The following is a 25,506-nucleotide window of genomic DNA, read 5'->3' on the forward strand; positions in this document are numbered from 1 at the left end:
AGTTTTGAGGAGTCAAGACAGTAAATCAGATGTCAATTATGCTAACTAGGTGAGTAAGGGTGAGATTAGGGAGGAGTTAAGGAGTGGTCAGTGCTTAAAGGAACATGCACTTTTAATGTCAACTGTTCAGGCCTATTGCCCATAATTCACTGGGAAATAGCCCAAGGGGGGGCTACCTGGAGGTGTGGTTTTAGGCTTGAAATGTCATTAAGTCAGCTAGCAGTCAAGGCTGACTGACTGTAGCAGCAAGCACCCCAAGCACGTCCCCAGGGTGCCTGCTCACACAGGTTCTTGGATCTGCTTTGTTAAAGGAAAGCAACTCAAAATGGGTTAACAAGCTTACTTTAATCAGTCAGACATATATCGTTTACCTTGTTCAGGAGAAAAGGTCAGCACCCTGAACCTCAAAGTATACAGGCATAATTATCAAGACAGAAACATCAAGTAGACAGATTTCCAAACTGTCCAACCATTACATCCATACCCAGTCAACATCTGGGTTTCCACATTCTGGGTTTTTCAAAGCCGGGGGACTCTCAGCAACGGCTTCCCAGAATTCAGATCAAATCACAGAATACTTCTCAAAGTGAGTCCCAAAACAAAGCTCCACATCAGGGCTTATATAGCCTTCTCCTGGCTCAGAGAATGTAACAACCTTATTGACCCACTGGCCAATCAAAAAGTATCTACTGAAAAACAAGCCTCCCACCCCAGGCTCCAGGTGTACTCTAGCCTAGGGTCAGGGAAGATCTTTAAGTTTGCATTTCCATTACACTGACAAGTGCCTAGTCTGCCACCCATCAGTGTTATGTTTGACAAGATGAATGTTGGGAACCAAGGCTAATGGAGACTCAGTATGTATATAATTGGCCGAGGAGTTAACATGTAGATAATGCATTGAAGGATTCATAGGTGCAGCTGGCCACTTTACTAAGGGGAGATAACATTTGCCTAAGCTAAAATGTTTATAGTTGGTTTAGTGAAGGATTCATAGGTATAGCTGGTTATTGTTCCAAGCAGAGATGAACAATTCATGAGTTGTTGCTGGGCAGAGTGCTGGCAGGGGGAAGGGGCAGAGTTAATGCTCTGAGGCTGGGGAGGGGAAAACAGACTGGTTTTACAAATTGATTTTACAAAATGATATTACTGACTGATATTACAAACATAGATCCCAAGCACCCCATCACCATCACTTCCTGGCAAATAGAGGGAGAAAAAAAATTGAAGCAGTATCAGATTTTATATTCTCGGGCTCAAAGATCACTGTACATGGTGACTACAGTCATGAAATTAAAAGACACTTGCTCCTTGGAAGAAAAGCTATAGTAAATCTAGATAGCATACTAAAAAGCATAGATATAACTTTACCAACAAAGGTATGTATAGTCAAAGCTATGGTTTTTCCAGTAGCAAAAAGTGATTGTGAGAGGTGGACTGTAAGGAAAGCTCAGCTCTGCAGAATCACTGCTTTTGAACTGGGCTTCTGGAAAAGACTTTTGAGAGTCCCTTGGACAGCAAAGAGATCTAATCAGTCATTACTTAAAGAAATTAATTCAGACTGTTCATTAAATACTTGGCCACATAATGAGAAGAAGGACTTATTGGAAAAAAAAACCCTGATGTTGGAAAAAAAAAATTGAAAGCAAAAGAAAGAGGGGACAGCAGAGGATGAGATGGATAGCTGAGTCATGGAAAGGATGAACATGAACTTGGACAGTGACAGACAGTGGAGGATAGAATTGCCTGGAGTGCCATGGTCCATGTTATCATGAAGGGTCAGACACTGAAATGGAAACCGAGACTGAACAGACACTGAGACTAGATAAAGCCCATTCAGGGAGCGTTTATTAGCCAGCCGGTGGCAGACTCAGGAGCAAGTCACTGAGAGCTGCCCTGAGCCATGGTCAAGACAGGGTATATAAAGGCAAAAACCACAAGCTTATCTAAGTGAACAGGGTACAGAAAAGGTACAGCAGAGGTTAGATACAAAGAGTGTCACACTTATCTGGAGCAACAGCAGGGTTGGTCAAGATGGTCCTTGGGCCCCCTTAATTCTGCCCCACCTACTTGTGGTGGGCCATTTCTTGGAAAAGTAAGTACAAAGTGTTTGCACTAAGAGATAACCCGTGGGGCCCGTTTTTCCTTTGCATTAGTTTCTATCCTTATTTTTCTGAACAGGTTACTTCACTCCCCCCTGTTTTTAATCATGCGGAGGATTCTTCCTCCGCCATAAGGGGTTTATAGGAAGCTCGGACAACTAGAAGCTTGGTCTCCTCTAGCCGGGACTGTACAAATGTCATTAGTCTATTGAGTAGATGGGGGCCTATAGTGAGGGCCAAAAACAACAACAGCGCTGGTCGAGCTATGGCCGAGACAAGGGTAGTGAGCCAAGGTGACCATTCGAACATAGACTGGTACCACGAGGAGGTGGCCCTCTGGGCCTGGTCTCGCTGGTCAAGTCTCTTGCAGAGGGAGGCGAGAGACTCATGTATTACCCCGGAGCGGTTAACATAGAAACAACAAGTTTCGCCTAAGGCCATACACAGGCCCCCCTGTTTTAGGAACAGAAGGTCTAGGCCCCTGCGATTTTGCAGGACTACCTTGGCTAGGGAATCGAGGGAGGTTTCAAGATGGGAGACCAAACCCTGGAGGGAACGGAGGTCCACATCAACTTGAGCACTCAAGGTCTGGAAGTTGGCATCATTTTTGACCAGGGCTGACACCCCCACGGCCGCAGATCCAGCTATTCCTAGGCTGACAAGGAGGGGAACCAAAATAGGGGCTGCTCGGCGTGCCCTAACTATTCCAAAATGTTCAGAAGCTTCCTCCTCGGAGTAAATGTACACCTTGGGGAGCACATGAACCACCACACAGAATTCTTTTTCAGTAGAAAGGAGAGCCTCTTTAAGGCAGGTGGTGAGGCCTAAAGTGCAGGCCAGCCAATATCCCTAGGGAGCCACCAGAACCCTGTCGGAGTTCTTGCTCGTCTGCACCTTCCAGGATTCAGAGCAGGTGGAGTTGTACGGTGATGTAGCTAAAGGATAATTGGGGTGATGAATACATAGGCCAGAGCCCTGGACATCCTTCAAAGTCAGGAGGGGCTGATCAGGATTGCACCTCAAATTTGATTGTTTAGTCAACGAAACATTAGAAATACTGGAAATATTAACAGGGGATGTGTAGCCGACATAATAAGGAGGGACAGGATTTAAGCAAAGCCAGCAGCTGGCGGTGATGTTGGGGTTGGTGGAGTTAAGGAGGGCATGCATGGCAGACAAAGTCCCACACACGATACCTCCCACCACTGGAGGAGTTGGTGCTGGCAATCTGGGGGGGTCTTCAGGCAAGGCAATTTGAGGGGCCTGTGTTAGGACTGCTGTCCAAGCTTGCGGATTAAGTACTGGGTTGGGGCCTATGGGTCGGTATGCCTGCAGGGGCTTAGAGCATGGTTGGTGAAAGTGGCCCCGTTGTCCCAACCGGACATATACATCCGGATTCCCCAAGTATGTCCTGTCGCCCAATGATCTGAGGAGAATCCCTTAACTGTAAGAATCATAGGATTACATCTGCCTGTAAAACAGGTGCAGGGCAAGGGAGACTGACTCTCGAGGGTTATAAGGCTGTCCCTTCTTGATCAGCTGGCCACCATCTCGCAACCCCAGACAGCACAGTGAAACTGGGATTTCCCCTGACAGCCAGGAGACCCAGCGGCGGGGCAGGCATAGAACTGCAAGGACCAGAGGTTATACTCTCCTGCTCCTGCCCCATCCCAGGGATTATGGCGGGGAAAGGTTGGGCAATGGGTGCCGCTGCCAGTGAAAGGGTCCTGCAGGTTTCGATTCATGTTCCATTCGGAGCCCAAGAGTTCACATAAATGAAACCTGAAGGTCGGGACCCCCTTAGTGGAGACCCGTCTTATTATGAACCCATCAGTGGACCTAGACAGTGTCCATTGATAGGTATTAGGGTCATAGGGATTGGGGACTGAGGAACCTAAAGCAAGCAGCAAGCAAACAAGTATCAAGATTTTCGAAAGCGGAAGCGGAGTCCATCCGAAGGCACGGCAGTCCATGTTTCCGGGGCTGGTACCCACTTAACGTGGTTCCAATGTATCCACGCTTTTCGGCCAGACACTTTCACAGCAGACGGGTTGCTCAGGACCACCTGGTGTGGACCGGTCCACCTGGGTTCCAATGAGGATCCTTTTGGCAGCTTACGGGTCAGTACCCAGTCTCCTGGTTGAATTGTCACAGCGGGGTCTGGTGGCGATGACCCCGTGGCCCTCAGCAGTGAACGAACTGCTGCCTGCACCTCTGCCAGTGCCTGCAAGGACTTTAAAAACAATTGGTTAGTAAAATCTATGGGGGTAGCCTCGGAAACCCGAGGGAGAATGGGGGGGAAGTACCAAACATTACTTCAAAGGGAGAGAGAGAGAGAGTTGCCGGGTTGGGGGTACACCTGGCTCGGAGAAGGGCAAAGGGAAGGAGACTCACCCAGTTCTCGCCGGTTTCAATCTGTAACTTAGCAATATGCTCCTTAAGGGTCCTATTCATCCTTTCTACCTGGCCTGAACTCTGGGGTCTATATGCACAATGCAACTTCCACTTTATGCCCAAAAGCTGGGAGAGAGTTTGCACTATGGAAGAGAGAAAAGCCGGACCATTATCTGAGCCGATACTGATGGGGAGACCGAACCTGGGGACAATTTCAAAAAACAGCTTCTTCGCCACTGTGACTGCAGTTTTGCTTTTAGCTGGGAACACCTCCACCCATCCTGAAAAAGTATCTATGAAGACCAGGAGGTAGCGAAAACCAGTGACCCTTCTTTCCATATCTGTGAAGTCAACTTCCCAATGGTCCCTGGGAATGTCCCTCTTGGTCAGCAGGCTGGGACTTTGAGGGCAGGTGCTGGATTAACACAGGTACACGTGACACATCGGTGGGCAGCACTTTCTGCGGCTTGCTTTAGTCCTGGGCCATAAAAATGATGTGAAAGGAGGTCATACAGTCGTTTTCCTCCCAAGTGGGTCATCTCGTGTAGGTTCATGACCAGAGGAAGCACAAGGGGTCAGGGGAGGATTAATTTTCCCTCAGATGTCCTTCTCCATCCTATTTCATCTTCTCCTGGCGGATCCTCCTTAGAGTAAGAGGGGCGTGGCGGCAATGAATTCCACGTTTCAGCTTGCTGGAGCTGCATAAGCGGGATCGGGTCGTGCAAAGCTGCCATTTTAGCAGCTTCATCTGCTGCTGCATTTCCCAGAGATAGCTGGTCTTTGTTTCTAGTATGTGTGGCAATGTGGATGACTGCCACCTCTTTCGGCAACCAAACTGCATACAGCAAGGCCTGTATTTGTTCATGATTCCTCACCTCTTTCCCCACGGAGGTCAACAAACCCCTTTGTTGATACACGTAGCCATGGACATGGATGGTAGCAAAGGCATACACGTTGTCAGTGTAGATGTTGGCCCTCTTACCTTCTTCGAGTTGCAGGGCTTTAGTCAAAGCTATAAGCTCCACCCTTTGAGCTGAGGTACCTGGAGTCAAGGAGGCGCCCCAGAGGACCCAGGTGACTGAAACCACTGCCACTCCTGCTTGGCGGACGCCGTCGAGGACTAAGCTACTCCCATTTGTGAACAGAACCAGGTCAGGGCTGGTGTGAGGCACGTCCAGCAACCCTGGGTGGGAGGTATGTAAGGAGTCCAGGAGGTCTAGGCAGTCGTGGAGGGGCGCCTCAGGGTTCGGAGCAGGGAGGCGGGGTTGAGTGCTACCAGAGGTGAGAAAGAAATAGTAGAATCCAACAGCAGTGACTGATAATGAATTAGGCGGGCATTTGAAATCCATCGAACTGGAGGTGAATGGAGCAGTTGCTCCAGGTTATGGGAGGCCACAATGGTCAGGGGTTGGCCAAAAGTCAATTTGAAGGCCTCCTTTACCAGAATTGCCACGGCCGCTACCAGGCGCAAGCAGGGAGGCCACCCTGCAAGAGGCCAATTCTGCTGCTACAAAGTCAAGGTGTTTTGACAGGTAAGCCACTGGTCACTTCCAAGGACTGAGGGATTGGGCTAGCATGCCCTTAGCAGTGGCTGCCACCTCATGGACATATAACAGAAATGGCTTAGATAAGTCAGGTAAGGCTAGCGCCAGGGAACTGGCCAGGGAGGACTTTAGCAACTTGAAAGCTTGTTGCTGCTCCACACCCCAGAGTAAGTCAGTGGATTCTCCAGATAAGGCAGAGTAAAGGGGGTGGGTGATTTCAGCAAACCCCAGAATCCACAAGCGGCAGTACCCGGCCATGCCCAGAAACTCCCGCAATGCACGGCAAGAGTCGGGGACAGGAAGTTGTAGAATGGCAGATACCCGGCCTTTGGACAGAAAACGTTGTCCCTTGGAGAGAATGAACCCTAAGTAAGTGACAGATTGAGAACAGAGCTGGGCCTTCTTACCAGAAACACGGTAACCGCAATGGAGCAGGAGTTGTAGCAAGAGGCGAGTGATTTCTAGACACTGCGATTGGGATGAAGCAGCCAGCAGGATATCATCTACGTACTGGAGTAGGGTCACTTCAGGGTGTTCCACCCTAAAAGGTTATAAGTCTTCACCAAGAGCTGTCCTGAAAAGAGTAGGTGAGTTCTTGAACCCCTGAGGAAGCCTCATCCAGGTGAGTTGGGACGAGGCTCCCGACACGGGGTCAACCCAGGTAAAGGCAAAAAGCGGCTGACTAACAGGTGCCAGCGGGATTGAAAAGAAGCCATCTTTTAGATCTAGGACAGTGTACTAGGTTTGGGAGGGATCCAGAGAGGAAAGAAGCATATAAGGATTCGGAACGGTGGGGTCTCTACCCTTGAGTTAACCTCCCGCAAATCTTGAACAGGGCGGAAATCTCCTGATCCCGGCTTGTGGACCGGCAGAAGGGGGGTGTTCCATAGGCTTTGACATTTTATGAGGACCCCAGCTCTTAGCAGGCAGTCCATGTGGGTTTTAATGCCCAGGGGAGCTGGTCTGCTCAGGGGGTATTGGCGCACCCGAACCGGAGTGGCAGAGGACAGGAGGGTGACAATCACTGGTGGCTGATGTGAGTCCAGTCCCTAGGGGTTTTCCTCGGCCCAAACCCCAGGGATTTCTTGTTTCAGATCTGCTAACAGGGAGTCGGAAGGGGGGGTCTCTGGTTCTTCAGAAAACAGGCGTGACTCCTCTGATAGGGGACAGGTAACAAGCATCAAGGGGAGATCAAATCCCACCCGCGGTTCAGGATCAGTGAAAGAGATCGTAGCCTGCAGCTTATGGAGCAGGTCCCTGCCCATCAAGGGGTATGGGCACTCAGGCATGATGAGAAAAGAATGAGTGATGGTGCCCCTTCCCAGCTGGACCTAACGAGATGTGGTCATAGGGACCTGTGAGGTTTTACTTGTGGCTCCCTGGACTCTGACTTTTTCAGAGGAGATCGGCCCAAGAGGTGTATTCAGGACTGAAACTGCAGCTCCTGAGTCCACAAGAAAGGACACCGGGTGACCCCCTACCTTCAAAGTAACCCTTAGCTCCTGGGGGTCACAAGATATTGTCGGCTTGGAGCTGGGGTTTCCCTTGTCCAGACTCATAGTCCGGACTGTGGCAGAACGGGTCCTAGGTGGGCACTCAGATCTCCAATGTCCCCTCTTTTTACACAAGGCACACTCACTGATCCTTATCCAGGGATCGGTAGTGGAACTCTCTCTTCCCTGCGGGTGTTCGTGGTCTCCAGCTGGAACAGTGCCCTTGGGGCCCTTGGGGAATTTCACTGAGTGCCGCTACCACCGCTGGGGCCACAGACTTGTTTTGCTTGTCTTGTGGCTCATCCCAATTGTTGTAAACCTTATTGGCAATTTCCACTAATTCAGTGAGGCTTTTCCCTTTAAAACCCTCTTGTTTTTGGAACTTCTTTCTGATATCGGGGAAGGAGTTTGAGACAATGGCTCAGCGATTATTAGGGTCCTCTGGGTCTATGGGGGTATAGGTGCGGTAAGCATCCATGAGCCTTTCTAAAAATGCAGCTGGGGACTCTTCCTTTCCTTGTCTAATCTCGCTCACTTTGGACATGTTAGTAGGTTTCCTAGCGGCTGCCCTCAACCCTCCCATAAGCAACCAGCCATACTGTTCAAGAGCCTCCTTACCTCGGTCAGTGTTATGGTCCCACTCGGGGAGATTCTCAGGGAACATTCGGTCTTGTCGAACTGGGTCAGTGGTGGGACAACTGTCTATCCCAAGAACACCCTTGCGGGCCTCCATGAGAATACAGTCTCGCTCCTCTGTAGTAAAAAGAACCCGGAGGAGCTGCTGACAATCATCCTAAGTGGGCTGGTGGGTATAGAATACAGTTTCTAACAGAGAGATGAGACTTTGGGGTTTGTCCGAGAAGGAGGGGTTTTGCTGTTTCCAATTATACAAATCCCGGGTAGAAAAGGGAACATACACCATAAAAGGGGCTTGCCCCAGGCGTTGGCGATTGAGGCTTGCCTCAGGGGAAACAAAGAGGCGGGCTACCTCCGACTCCCTTCCCCTTCTATACGGTGTTCCCCTTCAGGTGTGGGGAGGACTGGATAAGTCCGGGGAGGTTGAATCTGGTGGTTCGGGGGCATGGGGGAGGTAGAGTCGGGGTCGACTGATGCAGAGGGTCCAAAGGATCCCCTAATTCTTCTGAAGACGGAGGTAGAATGGGGTACAGGGAAGACTTGAGCTTGGGCCGTGATGCCCTTGGCTTATCATGGAGCTGTTTGACGGACTGAACGGAAATGGCCCGGGGAGGGGGAATGTGGTCCACCGTGGATTGCAGTGTACTGTAGTCAATCCAGACGGTAATATAAGGGATTTGATCTGGGTGGCCTTTAGGGCCATAAATTACGTTCCGGACTTGCCCTGCAGTGGAAAGATCAAATGTTCCTTCTGGGGGCCACCCAACTTCAAAAGCAGACCAGTCGATCTGGCACAGTTGGGGAAGGACTGATTTAGAAACCCGGAACCCATGGTTCCCGGCCAGCCTCCTAAACATAGAAAAGTCCTTCAACACCTGTTGTAATGGGGAGGCCTGGGAGGTGGAGGAGGAAATGGCTTGGCCCATTTCAGGCTCAGAGGACTTCTGGGGATGGGTACCTAGGCCCCAGGAAAAGAATGGGGAAGAGGGGAAGGACACAGGAAATGGTTAAGAGAGAGAGGCAAGAGACAGTTGACAGATAGAAAGTGGAACAAAACAACACTGAAAGCAATGAACGTAACAAAGAGGCAAGCACAAAGTTCCCCAGGAAGCATTTCATGGGAACTTACCAGACCAGAATCACGCACCCGAACCTGGTGTCCCGGGGTGGGGCAGTGAGGACAAGTTACATTGCGTCCAGCCCTGTGCTCTCACACCAGCAGAGTACTCACCAACTCAGACCCAATTGCTCCAGTAAAATTTTAGAATATTTGGGCCGTGAATGGCTCAGCAGGAGTGAGAGGCCGGTTAAAGGATACCGGTGGCCACCCTCACAGCTCCCAACAAGCCACTAAGAGCAAATCCAATACTAGACTCGGTCTAGGAGGGGAGGGAGGGGATTAAAAAAAAGGGAACAAATGCCAGAGGGTGCCTGAGTCAATCTGCACACCAGCAAAGTGGCCCTCCAGAGTCCCAATGACCCAGCATCCAACCAGCCCAGAGGCCAAAGGCCTATCTCGGTGGGACCTCCAAGTGAAATGGACACTGAGACTGAACAGACACCGAGACTAGATAAAGCCCAGCCAGCGGCAGACTCAGGAGCAAGTCACTGAGAGCTGCCCTGAGCCATGGTCAAGACAGGGTATATAAAGGCAAAAACCACAAGCTTATCTAAGTGAACAGGGTACAGAAAAGGTACAGCAAAGGTACAGCAGAGGTTAGATACGAAGAGTGTCACACTTATCTGGAGCAACAGCAAGGTTGGTCAAGATGGTTCTTGGGCCCCCTTAATTCTGCCCCACCTACTTGTGGTGGGCCATTTCTTGGAAAAGTAAGTACAAAGTGTTTGCACTGAGAGACAACCCGTGGGGCCCGTTTTTCCTTTGCATTAGTTTCTATCCTTATTTTTTTGAACAGGTTACTTCAACACAACTGAATGACTGAACAACAAGGAGGAAATAAAATGATAGAAAAGGGGAATGGACTTCTACTTGCTGGCTAACAGGTAGGGGACGACCTGCTATATACTACATAACAGTAAATATAAAAGCTGCAGACTGGGTGACATTGTCCTCATCAGAAGCTTCCCCAATATTGATTAACAAGTACCCTGAAAACAAGTCAGATTGGAGACAATGGGGGTCACTACTTAAATTTCAATACATACCTACATTCATATACACACAATATACTAGTAGTTGAGGGAATCAATTAAGTTTAGCACTGAAGATAATGCTTGAGACTTATCTTAAAGAAAGAGAAGGACCTTATGAGGTAGAGGAAAGGAGAGAGTCTGTTGTAGGCATGTGGGACAGCCAGTGCAAAGGTGGTAGCAGAGGATGAATGTCATGATTGAATAACAGAGGGGTAGTTGGTGGGAGAATGTACAGGGTCAGAACTGCATGAGCTGCTGGCTGAATTGCTGCTCCCGTGAAAAGCTGCAGAATCTCCCCATGGGTGGCAATGGTAGAGCAGTGGGACTGATGGGGTACCTGGGGTCTAGGTCAAACCAACTTGTAAAACCAGTCTGTGAAGTTGTAATTTGTCCTTTCCCACCCTTGAGCTCTGCCCCTTCTCCCTATCCCACATTCCACCTAGGCAACACCCTGTGACCCTTTTGTTCTTACTTAATCTCTTCATTTCTTCTCAGGCCTGGCTCACACCCTCCTTTGTTCTTGCCTTTTGTCTCCTTCCACCTGGCCCAAATCTTATCTAAACTATCTATTCACATTCTCATCTTGGTCAGCTCTGACCTTTGTCTATGCACTGAGGCCCCTCCTGTCAGGTCAGCCCTGACAATGGCAGCCCTACCCTTTAAAGGTAAAAGCATGTACCCCTCTCACTCGCAGGTCCCCTAAAGGACTCTTGCCCGCTGTAATGGCGTAATAATAAACTTTCTCAACTCTAACTCCAAGCAAGGCTGAGCTGAATTCTTTCCAGATGCCCTTGCAGGTTTCCTGGTCTTGGATGAGATCAGGGTTCCTGCTGAACCTATTGGGATCCCGTCCCCCATCAGGACAAGAAGTTGAAGTACTCTACCCTGGAGGAGATCCAGAAGCACAACCACAGCAAGAGCTCAGGGCTCATCTTGCACTACAAAATTTATGATTTGACCAAATCTCCTGGGGGAGCATCCTAGTGGAGAAGTTCTAAGACAGCAAGCTGGAGGGAATGCATGTGAAAATGTTGAGGATATTGGGCATTCAACAGATGTCCTCGAATTATCCAAGACATATATCATTGGAGAACCTTCATCCAGCTGACAGATGCAAAATAAAGAAATTTTCAGATACTCTTATCACTACCCTTGATAATAACAGCAATTGGTGGACCAGTTGGGCGATCCTAGTTACATTGTGACCTTAATGTATTGATTTTCCAGGTCAGAGTATTAATCATATTTTTAAAAAAGCCAATCAAAGAAGACTGACTTAAACCAGATACAAAGAAGTCAGTTGTCACTATCCACTTTGCCTGACAGAAACCAACTTCATTTCCTAAAAGTATCTATTTCTCACCCCTCTACCTCCTGACATTCAAAAAGGGAACCATCCTGTATACTTTCCTGTAGAGTGTACCTTTTCATTAAAATTATTTTTAAAGTTTAGTTTCCTTTTTTTGGTGCTATATCACTACTTTATTCTTTACATAACAAAAACAGCTGCTATTATTATTGTATAACCTTTACAATTTTCTGCATCTATTTGTGTGTTTGTACAAATCAATCTTTGATGCTTGAAAGTTTTTAAAATAAGCCCTTCAGCAAACTACTTATTTAGACCCAAGCAATCAATGTTGATGCTTGGCTCTAAGGAGTTTTTTGGCTTCTGTCTACTATGACATTATTTCTAATAGAATTACCCATTGTGGCACTTTTTTCAAATCAGTTTCCTTTTCAGGAAGTCAAGAAGCCCAATGGTCATAATGTTGAATGCTTCTAATAACTGTTATGATAAGGATAATAACGGTAAGAAGGGGAAATGTCCAGAAGAAACTCACATTGATCAAGAAACAGATTACATCTACCCATAAAATGAAACCTGTCCCTTTTTTTTTTTTTTTAAAGCAATCGGGGTTAAATAACTTGCTCAAATTATTGCCAGTTATTTCTCGGTGTGGTGCTGAGTATCTGAGGCCAGATTTGATCCAGGTCATCCCAACACTGGAGCCGGTGCTCTTACTCTCTGAGCCACCTGGCCACCCCTGAAACCTGTCCCTTCTTCCTCAATTCTCAGCCCAGAATTAACCCTCTGGTTCCTAGAGGCAGGGAGTGGGGAGAAGGGAATCTTCTTTTGGGACTGCTGTTTGGAAGACAAAAACCTTGTTGCCACTCACTCTTTTATGAGGGCTACTGTTTCTCAAATTTTTATTAAGAAGGACTGAAAGATATCTTTTGTGATGTTTGGATACTTTTTTGTTTTGTTTTGTTTTGTTTTTATTTTAAGGAACTCATTGCTAACTAATGAATGACAAATTATGTTCATGCACTTGGGTTCATTTTATTTCCCTATTGGGAACTCTTTTGATTTCTTTCTTTATATCTGTAGCCTTTATTCTCTGGCCTTCACTTTCCTCTTGGAAAGATAAGTTGTTTGATAACATGGTGGGGGAAATCTGTTTAAAATGTAAGCTGTCATAATGAACTGTAATCTTGCATCTTCCCCTTGACATATTAATCAAGCAGCATGTACGTGAAAAACCACTAAGACACACTAAAAAGGCTGATTTTTTGTCCCCCCCCCCCCAAAAGTAAAAAACAGAGGGAAGGCTGGTTTGCAAAGCAGAATGAGGGAGGGGGAGTCCAGTGAGGCTAGAAGCTTTAAAAGTTAAGTTTATAGTTGATCCTAGAGGCAAAAGGAAGTCATAGGAGTTGGTTGAGTAAGGGAGACAGGGCTTCAGATCTGTGCTTAAGGGAAATTACTTTGGCAACAGCATGCAAAACAAACTTAAGTTGGAGAGTATCTTAAATGAAAGAGACCAATTTGAAGACTGTTGCAATGACTTCACTGAGAGGTAATGAAGGCTTGAAATAGGGTGATAGGTGTGTGAAGTAGAGAAGTGATCAGAGGCAAGACTGGCAACTGATTGGATAGGTGGACTGAGGGAGATTGAAGAGTCAAGGATAATGCCAACATTATGATTACAAGACTCTAGAAGGATGGTGCTATCTTGGGCAGAAGCAGGGAATTTTTTGAAGAGGGGAAGATGTAGGAGTAAAGAAAATGAGTTCAATTTTAGATATATTGAATCTAAGATGTTTCTGAGACATCCAATCAGAAATATCTAAACCCCTGGCCTTCTTAGGGATTCTGGAGACCTTCCTTCATGAAATCTGTTCCTCTTCCCACCCTACCACCCCAAGTACTATCTATTTCATCCTATATCACCAACTCATCTGAGAAAAAAAATTTGCCAGTTCTTGGCAAGTCAGTTCAAACCAACAAGCATTTACTATGTACGTACTATAGGCAAGTCAAGTCACTGGTACACACAGTAGATAAAAAGAAAAATAACCCCTGCCATCGAGCAGTTTGCATCATCATTATAATCACCATCATATATATCATCATCATCAAAACTAGCATTTATATAGCACTTTAAGTTTTGCAAAGCACTTTACATAATTTACCTTATTGGATTCACCTTCTAACATGCAAACATATATATATGTACATACATATATATATAAAATTATTTGAAGAGGAAGGAGAGAGAAACTAAGATTTATGTCTTCACACTCATCTACCAAGAAGAGAGAAGGGAAGGAAAGGAAAATGAAGGGAAGGGATAAGCATTTATTAAGCACCTACTATGTGCCAGGCACTGTGATAAGTGCTTTACAAATATTATCTCATTTGATTCAAAATAAGATCCAAAGGGCCTGATGTTGTCTCCAAGAACAGAACCCATGAGTATAAAATTTCTGTGGGCTGCTATCTTCCCTGTGACAGCACCAAGATCCCCCCATTTCCTCACAATAGAGATTTGTTTTCTCTAAAAGGTCACAGAGTTATCCTTGGGTTTCACTCCAGATTCTTGGTCACCTGGAGTTATAAAAAGTCCCACCCATATGTAGTTTGGTGTCCTTCCCATCTGCTGGACGTTTGAAGACCATGCAAATCACTACACTGACCAGATGTGTTATGTCTATAGTAGCTAAATGGCCCTATATTCTTGTTGCATAATCTGGCTTTGTTAGGGCAAAGTATACTTCCTTTTATTAGCTGTTCAGTGACTTGAGTGTGATTAATTTCTTCCCAACCTTGAACTATCATGATGCTGGCAGTAAACCTAACACTTGCTAGATAATAAAGGTTTAGTGGATTGACAGGGCTGACAGAACTCAGCCTCTCACTGTCTGAAAACAATTCTCAGCTTTTCAGATTGAGTGCATACCTTCTGATAATGAACTTTATTTCCATTATTTGGCTGTATCTCCAACCCTGGAGAATAGATTGTTCTGCTTCTTTTTCCAGGCTTTTGGGTAAGAAGGGCTGCAAAAAGGAATTATTATTCCAGTTTATTATCATCAACTATCTTCATCAGCTTCTTGCACAGTCAGATTCAAGCACCTCTCTTGCCCAGTCTATTTGCTTCTTCTATCCCAGATTTAACTACATACCACTAGGCTTTGTATTTTCACATTCAGGCCAAGGACGCACCTCAGAGACATATATACATCATGGTATTCTTCTTGTCATCATTTGTTTCATTCTTTTAAATTTGCTCTGAGAAAAGTATTAAAAAATTGACTAGCTTGGTAACCATGCCTTTTCTTGGTCTTTTGTTATCTGTTTTGTAGGGCATCTGACAGATTGCTGCCTTGCAGTTCATCGTTTTACTGGGGTATCAGTGAACTTCTGGAGTGCAAGGAGATGTCATTCATTTCTCTATTCCTATGGTGTCTGGCACAGGACTCTGCAAGCAGGATGTGCCCACTTTTGTTAAATTAACAAATGAAATACAGCTAACACAATACAGCATTTACTAATAACCAAGGGCTTTTACTGCACAGATATATAAAGCTATACTTAGGTGTATGAATTTTCTCATGCTTAAAATGAGACTTGAAGGGTATCAGTTTTAAGGTCCCTCCCAGCACCAAACTAACTTAATTATCATAGAAGATGAACATATGCTGGCAATCATCCTTAAGGGGTACAAATTACAAAGGTCTCCTACCCCTAGGTCACATTTTCTTAATCTCATCAGTCAGCACTAAGTACCCAAGTAAAGATCGTTTCATGTTGACTGGCTACTGACTTCCAAACTCCATGGTTCTTCTTCCATGTTCCCAGCTCTGAATTCACCCAATTGTCACAGGTAGGCAGCTCCCAGCTCCTGGTCCAGCTACACACATCAAGCTTAGAAGAGTTACAAGAGTATTCACATACATTGCCAGCACTATCATCAATTCACTTTCTGCCTGAGAAATCAACACAGATCAGCAGAACCTCTCTGTGAGAAATTAACACAAATCATCAGTAAAGTCCCAGGACCTCTGAAAACATCAGTAAAACCCTTCTTCAGGACTTCTGTAAACAGACAACAGGAAAATCCTCTTTCGGGCTTCTGAGCCAGAAGTAAGGTCCCAGGGCTGCTGTAACAGCAGCAACATCCTCTCTCAGCAGACAGGTCAGAGAGAGTAACATCATCACAGACAGAATAGACAGAGTGCCAGCACTACAAACATCCTTCCCCCCAGTTCTGCTCAGTCCCACCTCATGCTCAAGCTTTTATTTGCTCCTCCTTCCTGTTCCAGTCTTTGGCAAGTTCCTCCCACTTTGGGCTTCTGTTTCTAACAAAGACTTGATATAATCACAGGCCAGGCTCAAAAACACTTGAATAACTGAAACAAGGAGCTAAGTACAATTTTGCTTGCCATTACTAACCTTTATTAAGGGAACTTGATTTTTTTTCCTACATCTAATTATATCTTCTCTGTTTTAACTGTATTGATTTTATTTGTGAAAAAGCATTTCAGTTTTATGAAATCAAAATTGTCCATTTTATCTTCTGTGATCCTATTTCTTGTTTCATCATGAACTCTTCCCTTATCCAGATCTGCAAAATGTACAATGTTTCATTGTTCTATAATGTGTTTATCTCTACATCACATATCTATTGGCAGTTTATCTTGGTATATGGTGTGAGGTGCTGGTTTATACCTAATTTTTGCCTGACAGGTTTAAAGCTTTCCCAGAAGTGGGAAGGAAGAAGTGGGTGGGCAGAGTCATTATATTCATTTGCTTCTGAATGTTGTGAATCTAATCTGCTCCACTCATTAATCTATTTTTTACGGGCACCAAATCATTTTGATGATTACTATATTATAATATAGTTTGAGACCTGGTACTGTGCAAGGCTCCCTTACCACTTTTTTTTATTATGACATAATGTTTTACTCAACTATTGTCCAATCTATGAGTGCCCACTTTACTTGCAGTTTTTTTGCTACCAGACACAACATACATTGCTTTCAATATATGGGAATATCCTAGTCCATAAACTTTTTCAAACCAATGACAAATATTTACATTACTATGTTTTAAAGGATTTTAAAATAAATATTATTTTCAGGCTTAAAAAAAAAGTCCTTTCTAGTCAGTAGTATCAGGCTATAAAATCAAGGATAAAAATGGCAGGGAGAGGTTGGAAGCCAAGTCTTAATCCCCTACTTCTGGACCTCTCTGCATGAAAAGTCTTCGAAGCTCAGCTCCACCTTGCCTAAGGCACGAAAGGGTTAAAGGTACAGCCGGAAAGACACTGCCTCATACACTGCGCACGCGCTGCCCCACCCACCTTCTTGCCCTTTCGTTCCATTTAACCTGTCCTGGGATAGTATTCCTAGAGCTACGCTAGGGGTCATGGGAAGTGGGTGGGCGGAGTCACGTCTCAGCCAATCGCTTCCCCCCGGAAGTAGGTGGGGAAGTGTAGGTACAGACTGCAAGTCGGGGTGCCCTGGAGGCTGTTCTCTGCTTTGTAGCTGACCCAAGATGACGGCACAAACGCAGAGCGGGATTCTGCTGAGCGCGGTGAGCTGTCTCGGCAGCGTGAGGGAGGCGAAGGGGGAGGCAGGGGCTGCTGGTCACACGTCACTGCACCTTGGCCATGGGCCTGACCGGAGTCCGGAGCTTTGATGAAAGGCTTAGCCAGGGCGGGTCTGAGCGAGGTTGGCGGTTTGACTGGGGGACTAGAGAGGAGAGCGTACGCGTCCATCTCCCGGGAGTAACTTGTGCAGGGGCCCTTGGGCCCGAGGGCAGAGCTGCCAAGTTTGTGGACTGGGCTCCCCGGCCTCCGGGGCGCCGAGGGGGTGGGGCGTCCCGACTAGTTTCGATTTCCACTCCTCGGGATGTGAGTTCTTGGGGAGGGCGGGTCTCAGGCGTCTCTGCTCAGTCTGGACTTTGGGGGGCGGGAGAGGAAGAGAAGAGAAGGTGTGGTGTAATGGAGAGAGAGAGAGACGGCTCGACCTAGTTCTTTCTGTCCTGAGCTAGGAGAGGGGTCTTCGGTCACCAGACACTAACTAATCGCCCTTAGTAAGAGGCTTATGAGTTTAGAGAAGTGAAGCAGAGAAGGCTATATGTGAAACTTGTTTAGCGTTTCCTAATTCTAATTCCTTTTATTCGTATTTTCTGTTTCTTAAAAAATTCCTTTAGTTGTTGCCTTTCCCCTAGGCACTGGTCAAATAGTCTTTTCTCTCCTGTGCATCTATCTGGAGAAGAGGGAATAAGTTAAGTGGTGTTTCAAGTTACTTGCAGTACGGTGCAGGTATAGATCGAGCTGTGTTCTGGTATAGAAAGCTAGGGAATGAGGCGGTGCATTTATTTAGGATACCTAAATATCTCAAATCGTCTCCAGTCAAATTATTCCCAAGACTGTTTTAGGTTATGCAAGATGCCTTTTTTTCCAGTGAATTATTTCCACTGCCCCGCCAAAATAAGTAAGTTACCAACTCCTAATTCTGCAAAGTCTAATGGTTTCCTATGACCTCCCTCAGGATCAAATAAAAAATCTTCTGTTTTGCTTTTAAAGCCCTTTATAACCTGGTCTCATCCTATCTTTTCAGTGTTCATACACCTTACTTCCTCCCTTCCCTTTCCTTCCCCCGGGTACTTTTCTGTCTTACTGGCCCCTTCTATTTTTTTAACACAGAACTGGCTCCAGGCGATTTCAGTGCCCATTTTACATGCCTGAAACTCTTCCTTCTCTTCTCTACCTACTGGCTTCCTTCAAATATCAGCTAAAATTCTGCCTTCTGCAAGAAGCTTTTCCTGGTCCTCTCTAATGCTAATTTCTTCTCTCTCAGATTATCATCAATCTATCCATATCTTGTTTGTTGCTAGTTGCCGCCCTTGAGATCAGGGACTGACTTAGTTTTAGCCTTTCTTTGTAACCTTTGGGCTCTGAGCTTGACACTGACATAGTAGATGCTTGATAAATAATGCATGTTCACATAGGGTTGCTGTGAGGATCCGATGAGTTAATGTATTCAGAGTACTTTGTACACCTTAAAAATTTGTAAATTTCAGCTATTATGGAAGCAGAAGAGAATAAACATTTAAGCTCCTACTATGTGTGGCATGCACTTAGTGTTATCTTATTTGATACTAACAACTCTGGGATCCCTGTTTTACAGTTGAGGAAACTGAGGCAGACAGGTTAAATTGAATTGCTCAGGGTCACACTGATGCAGGATTTGAACCCGGGTCATTTTGACTTTTATGAGAGGTAGGTGCACATAAAACAAAAATTACCTGTTCCCTTCCTACTTACAGGATCTACTTAGATTTTTTTTTTTCCAAATTTTGAAATCTGTCCTAAACATTGTTCTCTAGTGGAAGCCTTGGCTTTTTTACTTGATTTTAAAATGAGTTTATAGTTAATAGAAGCTTCAAGATATTTCCCAGGGAATAGTAGAACTGTAATTGTCAAACTTTTTTTTAAAGGGCTATGCATTATTTATTGACTAATAAACATAATTTATTGTGGCATAAAATAGATCTACTCAAAGGCTGTGGTATTAGATGATTCGATATTATTTGAAGCAGTTGTGGATAAAAAGAAGTAATTCTGTGTTGTAGTCTAGACTTCTGCTCATCTTAAGAATGATTTGCTGAAGGTACTACTTCAGATTTCCAGGGTTCATTTTACTGGGTCCCTTGCCCAAACCAATACACGAATGTGTCTGTTGGTTGAAAGGGTTGCTTCCTCTTTTTAAAGCAGATGACAGTTCACTAGCTTAAAGTATTCTTGAAGTCTTACTGATAGTGAAATTAATCAACCACAGTTAAGGTAGGACCTGTCACAGATTTAAGCATTCAGGAGACCCTACTTGGAAAGAATCATATTTGTATAGACTATTCTCTGAGGGAAATGGTATGGCAAGATGGAAAAGTATGCTGGATTTGGATCCTGAAGATTGGGGTTTTAATTACTACTCTGCTACTTTCTATACCTCCTTTATTTTGTAACCTTGGGCAAGACATTTAACTTCTCTGTTCTCTAGTTTCGTTTTGTCTTTTGCAAAATAAATGGGTTGGACTCTGACTTCTGGTTCCTTTCTGCTTTAAATCTGTAACTCTAGGGGCTCTTCTCTCTCTTTCAGTAAATCTTCCACTGAATCCTTTCATTGAACTTTAAAGTTTATAAAGTGCTTTATGTCACATGAGGTGGAAGTAGGTGATATAAAATAGTATTCTCATTTTGTGCATAGACTTAGAGGCCAAGTGACCTGCCCAGAGCCATGCAGTCAGTGTAATAAGTGGTGTTTGAATTCAGGTACTTCCTCCCTACAAGCTGAACACTGTTAAGACTGCCTCACATTTCTATACTAATTTACAGTTTGTTTTTAAATGTTTTAACATTTTCTTCTTGTGAATCAATAAGCAAGGAACAGTAAAGATATGTAGATGAAATTGTGAAATTCTATGTAGAGTCTTTTTTTCTTGAAGTATATATTAAATTTAACTTGAAAGTAACAATTAACCTTGTTTGTGTATTTTTTCCAAACCAACTATTGCATTCTTCTGGGTTGTATTTTTAAGGTGTTCTTGATGCTCCCCCCCAATCACTTATTACCATCTTTTATATTTTATTTAATGCTTTACATATATTTTGTTTGGGCCTCAGAATAATTCTGTGAAGTAGGTAGAGCCAGTGCCAGTTTTTGAGCAGTGTACTGATGTGGTTGTATTTGGTATTAAGATGTTTTTGGCCATAGTCTGGAGGATAGATTGGAAGAGGGTTGTTGTTGTTTGTCCTTTCACAAAGAGGACCAAGACATGATAGAGATGTCGTCCATGACGTCCAAGTGGATTGGATTTAAGTGAGGAAGGGCTGTACAAAGTCACCAGCCTCACTTTCTCCTCTGGAGCCTCCTGAATTCAGTTACCAGATATATGTCTGGACCACTGGAGATGATCCCAGATGAGGTGAAAGACCTTGGCCTTTTAAAGCTAAGGTCTTTAGCAGGCCTTAGTTTGACTGAGGAAATACCCATTGAGTGATTTTTAAGCTAGATAAAAAAATGTGGCCTCTTAAATCAAACTAGGAGGGTAAGACTCTCAGGGTTTCTGGCTCTACTGAAACAATTACTATTTACATTCAATCCTAGTCAGTCTGAGGCCAATCAATGAAGTAGGCAATCTTTGAGAGCCTGAGTGATTTGGGTTTAAGGCTTGGTCTTTAAGAAAGAAATCTAACCTGTAAACCTCAAGATCTTGATTGGAAAAGGGGTAGGTAAGGATTTGAGGTAGGATGTCATTTTGATTGCCTAGAACACCTTTTATACCTACCTCTATAATCTTAGCTATCCTTCTAGATCTTGTTCAGATCCTAGACTTCCCCACTCCTATTTGTAGATATTGAATTTGAACTTTTAAATTTAAATCTCACAATTTGTTGTTCTGCAAAATATTTTCATCTTGGAAGGAGGATTGGCACATAAGATACAAAGTATTCTTTCCAGTATTTGTGTGGCAAACTTTTTTCCTCTTGCATATATGGTTTATTTCGACCATTTACTTTTGTCATTATATTACACTTAGAGGTCACATTATTCAACCACCCAAAAAAATCTTTATCATTCAACACAGCTTCATATCCAACCACAAGCAAGGGGAATAATGAAGCTGCCCCAGAAAAAAAAAGGAAGCAAGTGTCATTACTGCTTTCAACCCAGCTTAGTACCAAAGCCTGCTGTATATTCCACTTACTTTTTTTTTTAGTTTTTGGAGGGCAATTGGGGTTAAGTGACTTGCCCAAGGTCACACAACTAGTTTTTATGTCAAGTGTCTGAGGCCTTATTTGAACTCAGGTCCTCCTGACTCCAGGGCCGATGCTCTATATTCACTGCCCCACCTAGCTGCCCCCTTCCACTTACTTTTGAAGACCATAGAGATTGACTCACTGGCAGTGGTTTCCTCTGTCAAATGCTGTGTTACCAGAAGTACCTCCAAGCCTACTCCTACTGTGAACTTCAGTTTTCGTTAGGCATGTGGTTGTTTTCTAACTAGTAAACTACTTTCCTTACAGAGCCACTAGGGAGGTAGAGGATTCAGACTGAGATTGAAGAAGCCCATATCCAAAATACTGAGAAACTCAAACATAACTCCCGTTTTATTTGGTTTTCCCCATTTTGTGATTGTCTTATATTTTGTAAACTAGGCTTTTCTTTGTTACATATTATATGATTATGGGGAAATTAGCATGGTAATTTGATTTTGGGAAAGTAAGGTGCTGAGTAAGTGATCCCAAGATAATCCCTTTATCTTTTGGTATATTTTTGTAATAATCATAGAACGTACCCCAGAATATTCTTGAAATAACTACAAGTTTTCTAAAACTGAACATTCAGAAAGAATGAATACCCATGTTGCTCCAAATTATGTAAGTTGATTGGTTCTTCATTATTGACCATAAGAAAGCCTTGTTAACTGCCAAATGGTGCCCTTGTATTTATTTACCGAGGAAGTCTTGGATTTGATTGATAGGCAGTTGCTAGCCTTACTATTGAATTGGTTTTTGGGGAAATTCTAACTTCTCTTTCCTCAGTTTCTAACCTGACACTACCAGACACTGAAGCCCCAGGGGAAGTTGGCACTGTAGACTCTCTGATTGTCAAAGACAAACTTTTTGAAGTATGCATTATGAAGAAGACACTTTTTTGAATTGTCTTTTTAAAGCTAAAATATAGAGGAGTCTAGCAGATAATAACTAATTTGGAAGCCATTCACAATAACTTATTACTGAAGAAAGTAAGATTATTGGAGGCAGAAAGGGAAAACTGCAGTGCAATCCGTGATCTGTAGTGCTGCAGAAGTAGACCAAAACTATTTCAAATAATATGGATGCGATTTATAATTTTAGTTCACATTTACTCTTTATAAACTATTTTTCTCACTGAAGGCAGCTAGGTCGATAGAGTCTTCCTGAGTTCAAATTTGGTCTCAGACACTTAACTAGTTGTGTGACCCTGGACAAGTCATTTAATCCTGTTTGCTTTGTCTTTAGAATAAGCTGGAGAAAGAAATGGCAAAACCACTCTAGTATCATTGCTAAGAAGACCTGAGATTCGGTCATGAAGAATCTGAATCAAACAATGAATTTGTGAGAATAGTATTTACCTCTTATAGGTAGAGAAATTTAGGCTCAAGGAAGTTTTGTGACTTGCTGGTTGTCACACAAATGTCAGAATTAGGATTAGAACTCTGGTCTTTTTCCTCAAGACCAGTTCTTCTACTTCTGAGGTTTATTTTAAAAAATAAGTTTAAAAAAATGCTTCTTTGGTTCCTTGATGATTTGAGTATTTCCATGATTTGGGGTATTTTGGGGCACAGATGGCAACCCATGGAGGGTTTTTCTGTAGGGAAAAAGATAGCATTCTGATAGTTTAATGTACTTTATTTCATATGGCTTAGCTACAATGTCATCAGGTCCTTGCCATTTCACATTGTATAGGTAAAAGAAATAGGAACTAGTTTTGATGACCTCTTGCTAATTTTAAATTACATTAAATTTTTAAAGCACAAAATGTTTTCCTCTACTCCCTCCCTCACCCAGTGGGAAGGCAAGAAAAACAAAACCTGTTATAAATATGTATAGTTATGCAAAACACATTTCTCTGTTAGTTACATCTCCTACCCCCACCCCCCATAAAAAATAAAGGCAAGTAAAAGAAAGAAAAAAAATATGCTTCAATCTGGCCTCTTTAATGTCTTGGTTCTCTATTTGGAAGTAGACAGCTTGTTTCATCAAGAAGTGGGGTATTACCTTTTTGTACCATTTTCTTGTATAGACTTATTGACCATATGCTATAGTCATTGAGCTGTGATATACCATTTCTTTAAATTTGTGTGTAGACTTGCGATTTAGCCACATAATAATTTCTTGTATTTCCATATTTTGTTTGTACATGTAAAACAGACTAGGTAAATCACAAAGTTTTCTTCAATATGATGGTAATAGTGCACTGTGAAGTAATAATTCATTTAAAACAAGAGCTTATGAAAATTACTCTCATGCTCTATTGATTTAAAACAAACCTCCTAGCATTTTAATTCCCTCATTTTTGTAACTTCTATTTTAGCTTCAATTTAAAAAAATGTGGATATCTTTTCTATTTACCTGACTAATACCAGAATTTTAGCCTTGATTTTTGGTTTTCCATATAGTTAAGTTATGTAATTCATTGGCATTTGTAGAAAATACTATACAAATTAGTTTTTTTTATACATTGGCTCTCTTTGATGGTTTTTTTAGATTCGGTTTCAGTTTTACATTCAGGAGTTTGATGCTAATTAAGTGTGTACAAGCTTGGAATTTTTTTTCTGGGATTCTGTGTTCTACTTAATTGGAAATTGTGAGAAACGCCTGTGGGGGTCACAGGACTTCCCAAGCAAAGTCAGGGAGTTAGCCCAAACGAGCTTCCGCTGTTTACTGCTTCCCAGATCATGTACCTTCGGAAGATCCATGTGACAGACCCATTCTCAACTGAAAGAACTCAAGAGTGGGCAGAGGAAGGCGTTTATTGGGCTCACTAGAAACATTCACACTGATACAGAAACAGGAATGAGGTTAAATAGTTCCACCATTCTTGTCAGAGTCAGGGTTGTTTACATTCTCCATTACCCTCCTTGTGAAGATTATGTAAGTATGGTAGTGAGGATAGTTTGTGACCTGGGCATTACCCCTCAGGTTTGAACCTGTTGTCCCATCCCGACTTTTCTAGTCTCCCTGGCCAATACCTGGCCATTGTCCTGGTAAAATTCGATAAGCCTGGGAGTGTTCATTATTTAGTAATCTGTGGGACCAAAACAAGATACCATAATGTCACCCCTTGCAGAAATAAAATGCCATGTGTGCCTATTCAGATATTCTTTGGCAATTATCTTTGGGAACACAGTATTTGTTGGAGGAGTATTGGGGCACCACATAGAGAATTAGGAAGATCTAAGTTTACATTTGACCTCAGATACTTATTAGAGTGTGACCCTGAGCAAATTACTTAGCCACAGTTTTCCTCATTTTTTCCGCAGGTAAAGTGTGTGGATAATGATAGCACTTACTTACTAGGGTTGTTCTGGGGATGAAATAAGATAATTGTAAAGTACTTAGCATAGTTCCTGGCACATAGTAAGCACTGTATGAAAGTAAGCTTTTATTATTTTCATTATCCATAATTAGCTAAATATGTAGCCTTCAGATGTTTCTGGCTTCCTTTTCTATTTTCTGTAGTCCCTGCTACATACCTCACCCCCCTCCAAATCAGAAAAACCATGAAAAATAACATTGCTGAGGATATAATTTTCACTTTTTGTTCAGGACCTGATCACATAAAATTGGCTGAATATTGAATAATAGTTAAATTAACTATTAAATTAAATAATAATTAAAACAAATACTAATTTTTATTGGCTTTTGCCCCCAATTGCCTCTCCTTCCTGTCTATCCTGTTTCACCTAGATAGAACAGACTGGTATTGAAAATAAATAATTTTTTATGTATTTATCTGTATACATGTTGTTTCTCTTCCCTCCTCTCCCCTTAGTAGAATGTAAGCTTGCTTTGGCTCTTAATGTTTGTTGACTTCAGTTAAGGAGCATTCAATTTAGTCTTTCTGCTTGAGTGGGGATCTGATTGGCAGGACCTGTGATTTCATTAGTCTAGAGACCTCCCTGGAGAGTAGGGTTCCTTGACCTTTTTTGTGATATGGTCCTCTTCTCAGAATAACATTTTAAAATACAGTAAAATACATAAAATTATAAGGGAGACAATTACACTGAAATATAATTATCAAAATATCTCTTAAGAAACATTCATATTGCTATCCTCATACAGAGAA

At 43.4% G+C, this 25,506-nt stretch overlaps 2 protein-coding genes and 1 long non-coding RNA gene across 9 annotated transcripts in view; 2 read left to right on the forward strand and 1 right to left on the reverse strand.

Annotated features, from left to right (window-relative positions):
- Nucleotides 1–326: 326 nt before the first annotated feature.
- On the reverse strand, nucleotides 327–9,424 carry LOC138151521 (uncharacterized). 2 transcript variants are annotated; one of them, XM_069075077.1, is made up of 3 exons: nucleotides 9,296–9,424; nucleotides 8,149–8,283; nucleotides 327–4,332 (listed from the first exon to the last, which is right to left on the reverse strand). In XM_069075077.1, the coding sequence occupies exons 2-3, from the start codon at nucleotides 8,261–8,263 to the stop codon at nucleotides 4,214–4,216; spliced, it is 234 nt and encodes a 77-aa protein (XP_068931178.1). In that variant the 5' UTR covers nucleotides 8,264–8,283; nucleotides 9,296–9,424; the 3' UTR covers nucleotides 327–4,213. The 2 variants fall into 2 exon arrangements, with proteins under 2 accessions (XP_068931178.1, XP_068931177.1); XM_069075076.1 differs by lacking the exon at nucleotides 327–4,332 and adding an exon at nucleotides 4,884–6,611.
- Nucleotides 9,425–9,881: 457 nt separating this feature from the next.
- LOC138151522 (uncharacterized) lies at nucleotides 9,882–11,068 on the forward strand. The gene is made up of 3 exons (XR_011165849.1): nucleotides 9,882–9,996; nucleotides 10,083–10,170; nucleotides 11,015–11,068. It is a non-coding gene; the product is annotated as an uncharacterized lncRNA (long non-coding RNA).
- Nucleotides 11,069–17,044: 5,976 nt separating this feature from the next.
- The window catches only part of MORC3 (MORC family CW-type zinc finger 3), a 69,224-nt gene continuing 60,762 nt past the window's right edge, over nucleotides 17,045–25,506 (forward strand). For 2 of the 6 annotated variants that reach the window (XM_069075078.1, XM_069075080.1), the window contains exon 1: nucleotides 17,045–17,200. In XM_069075078.1, coding sequence (XP_068931179.1) covers nucleotides 17,162–17,200 — 39 coding nt within the window. In that variant the 5' untranslated portion in view covers nucleotides 17,045–17,161. The remainder of the gene's footprint in view (nucleotides 17,201–25,506) is intronic. The other 4 variants (XM_069075082.1, XM_069075079.1, XM_069075083.1 and 1 more) reach the window with 4 other exon arrangements.

Source organism: Petaurus breviceps, unplaced genomic scaffold (assembly GCF_028583685.1).
Source record: "Petaurus breviceps papuanus isolate PSGF00001 unplaced genomic scaffold, PetGlider_PUasm1.0 90897, whole genome shotgun sequence".
Classification (NCBI taxonomy): domain Eukaryota; kingdom Metazoa; phylum Chordata; class Mammalia; order Diprotodontia; family Petauridae; genus Petaurus; species Petaurus breviceps.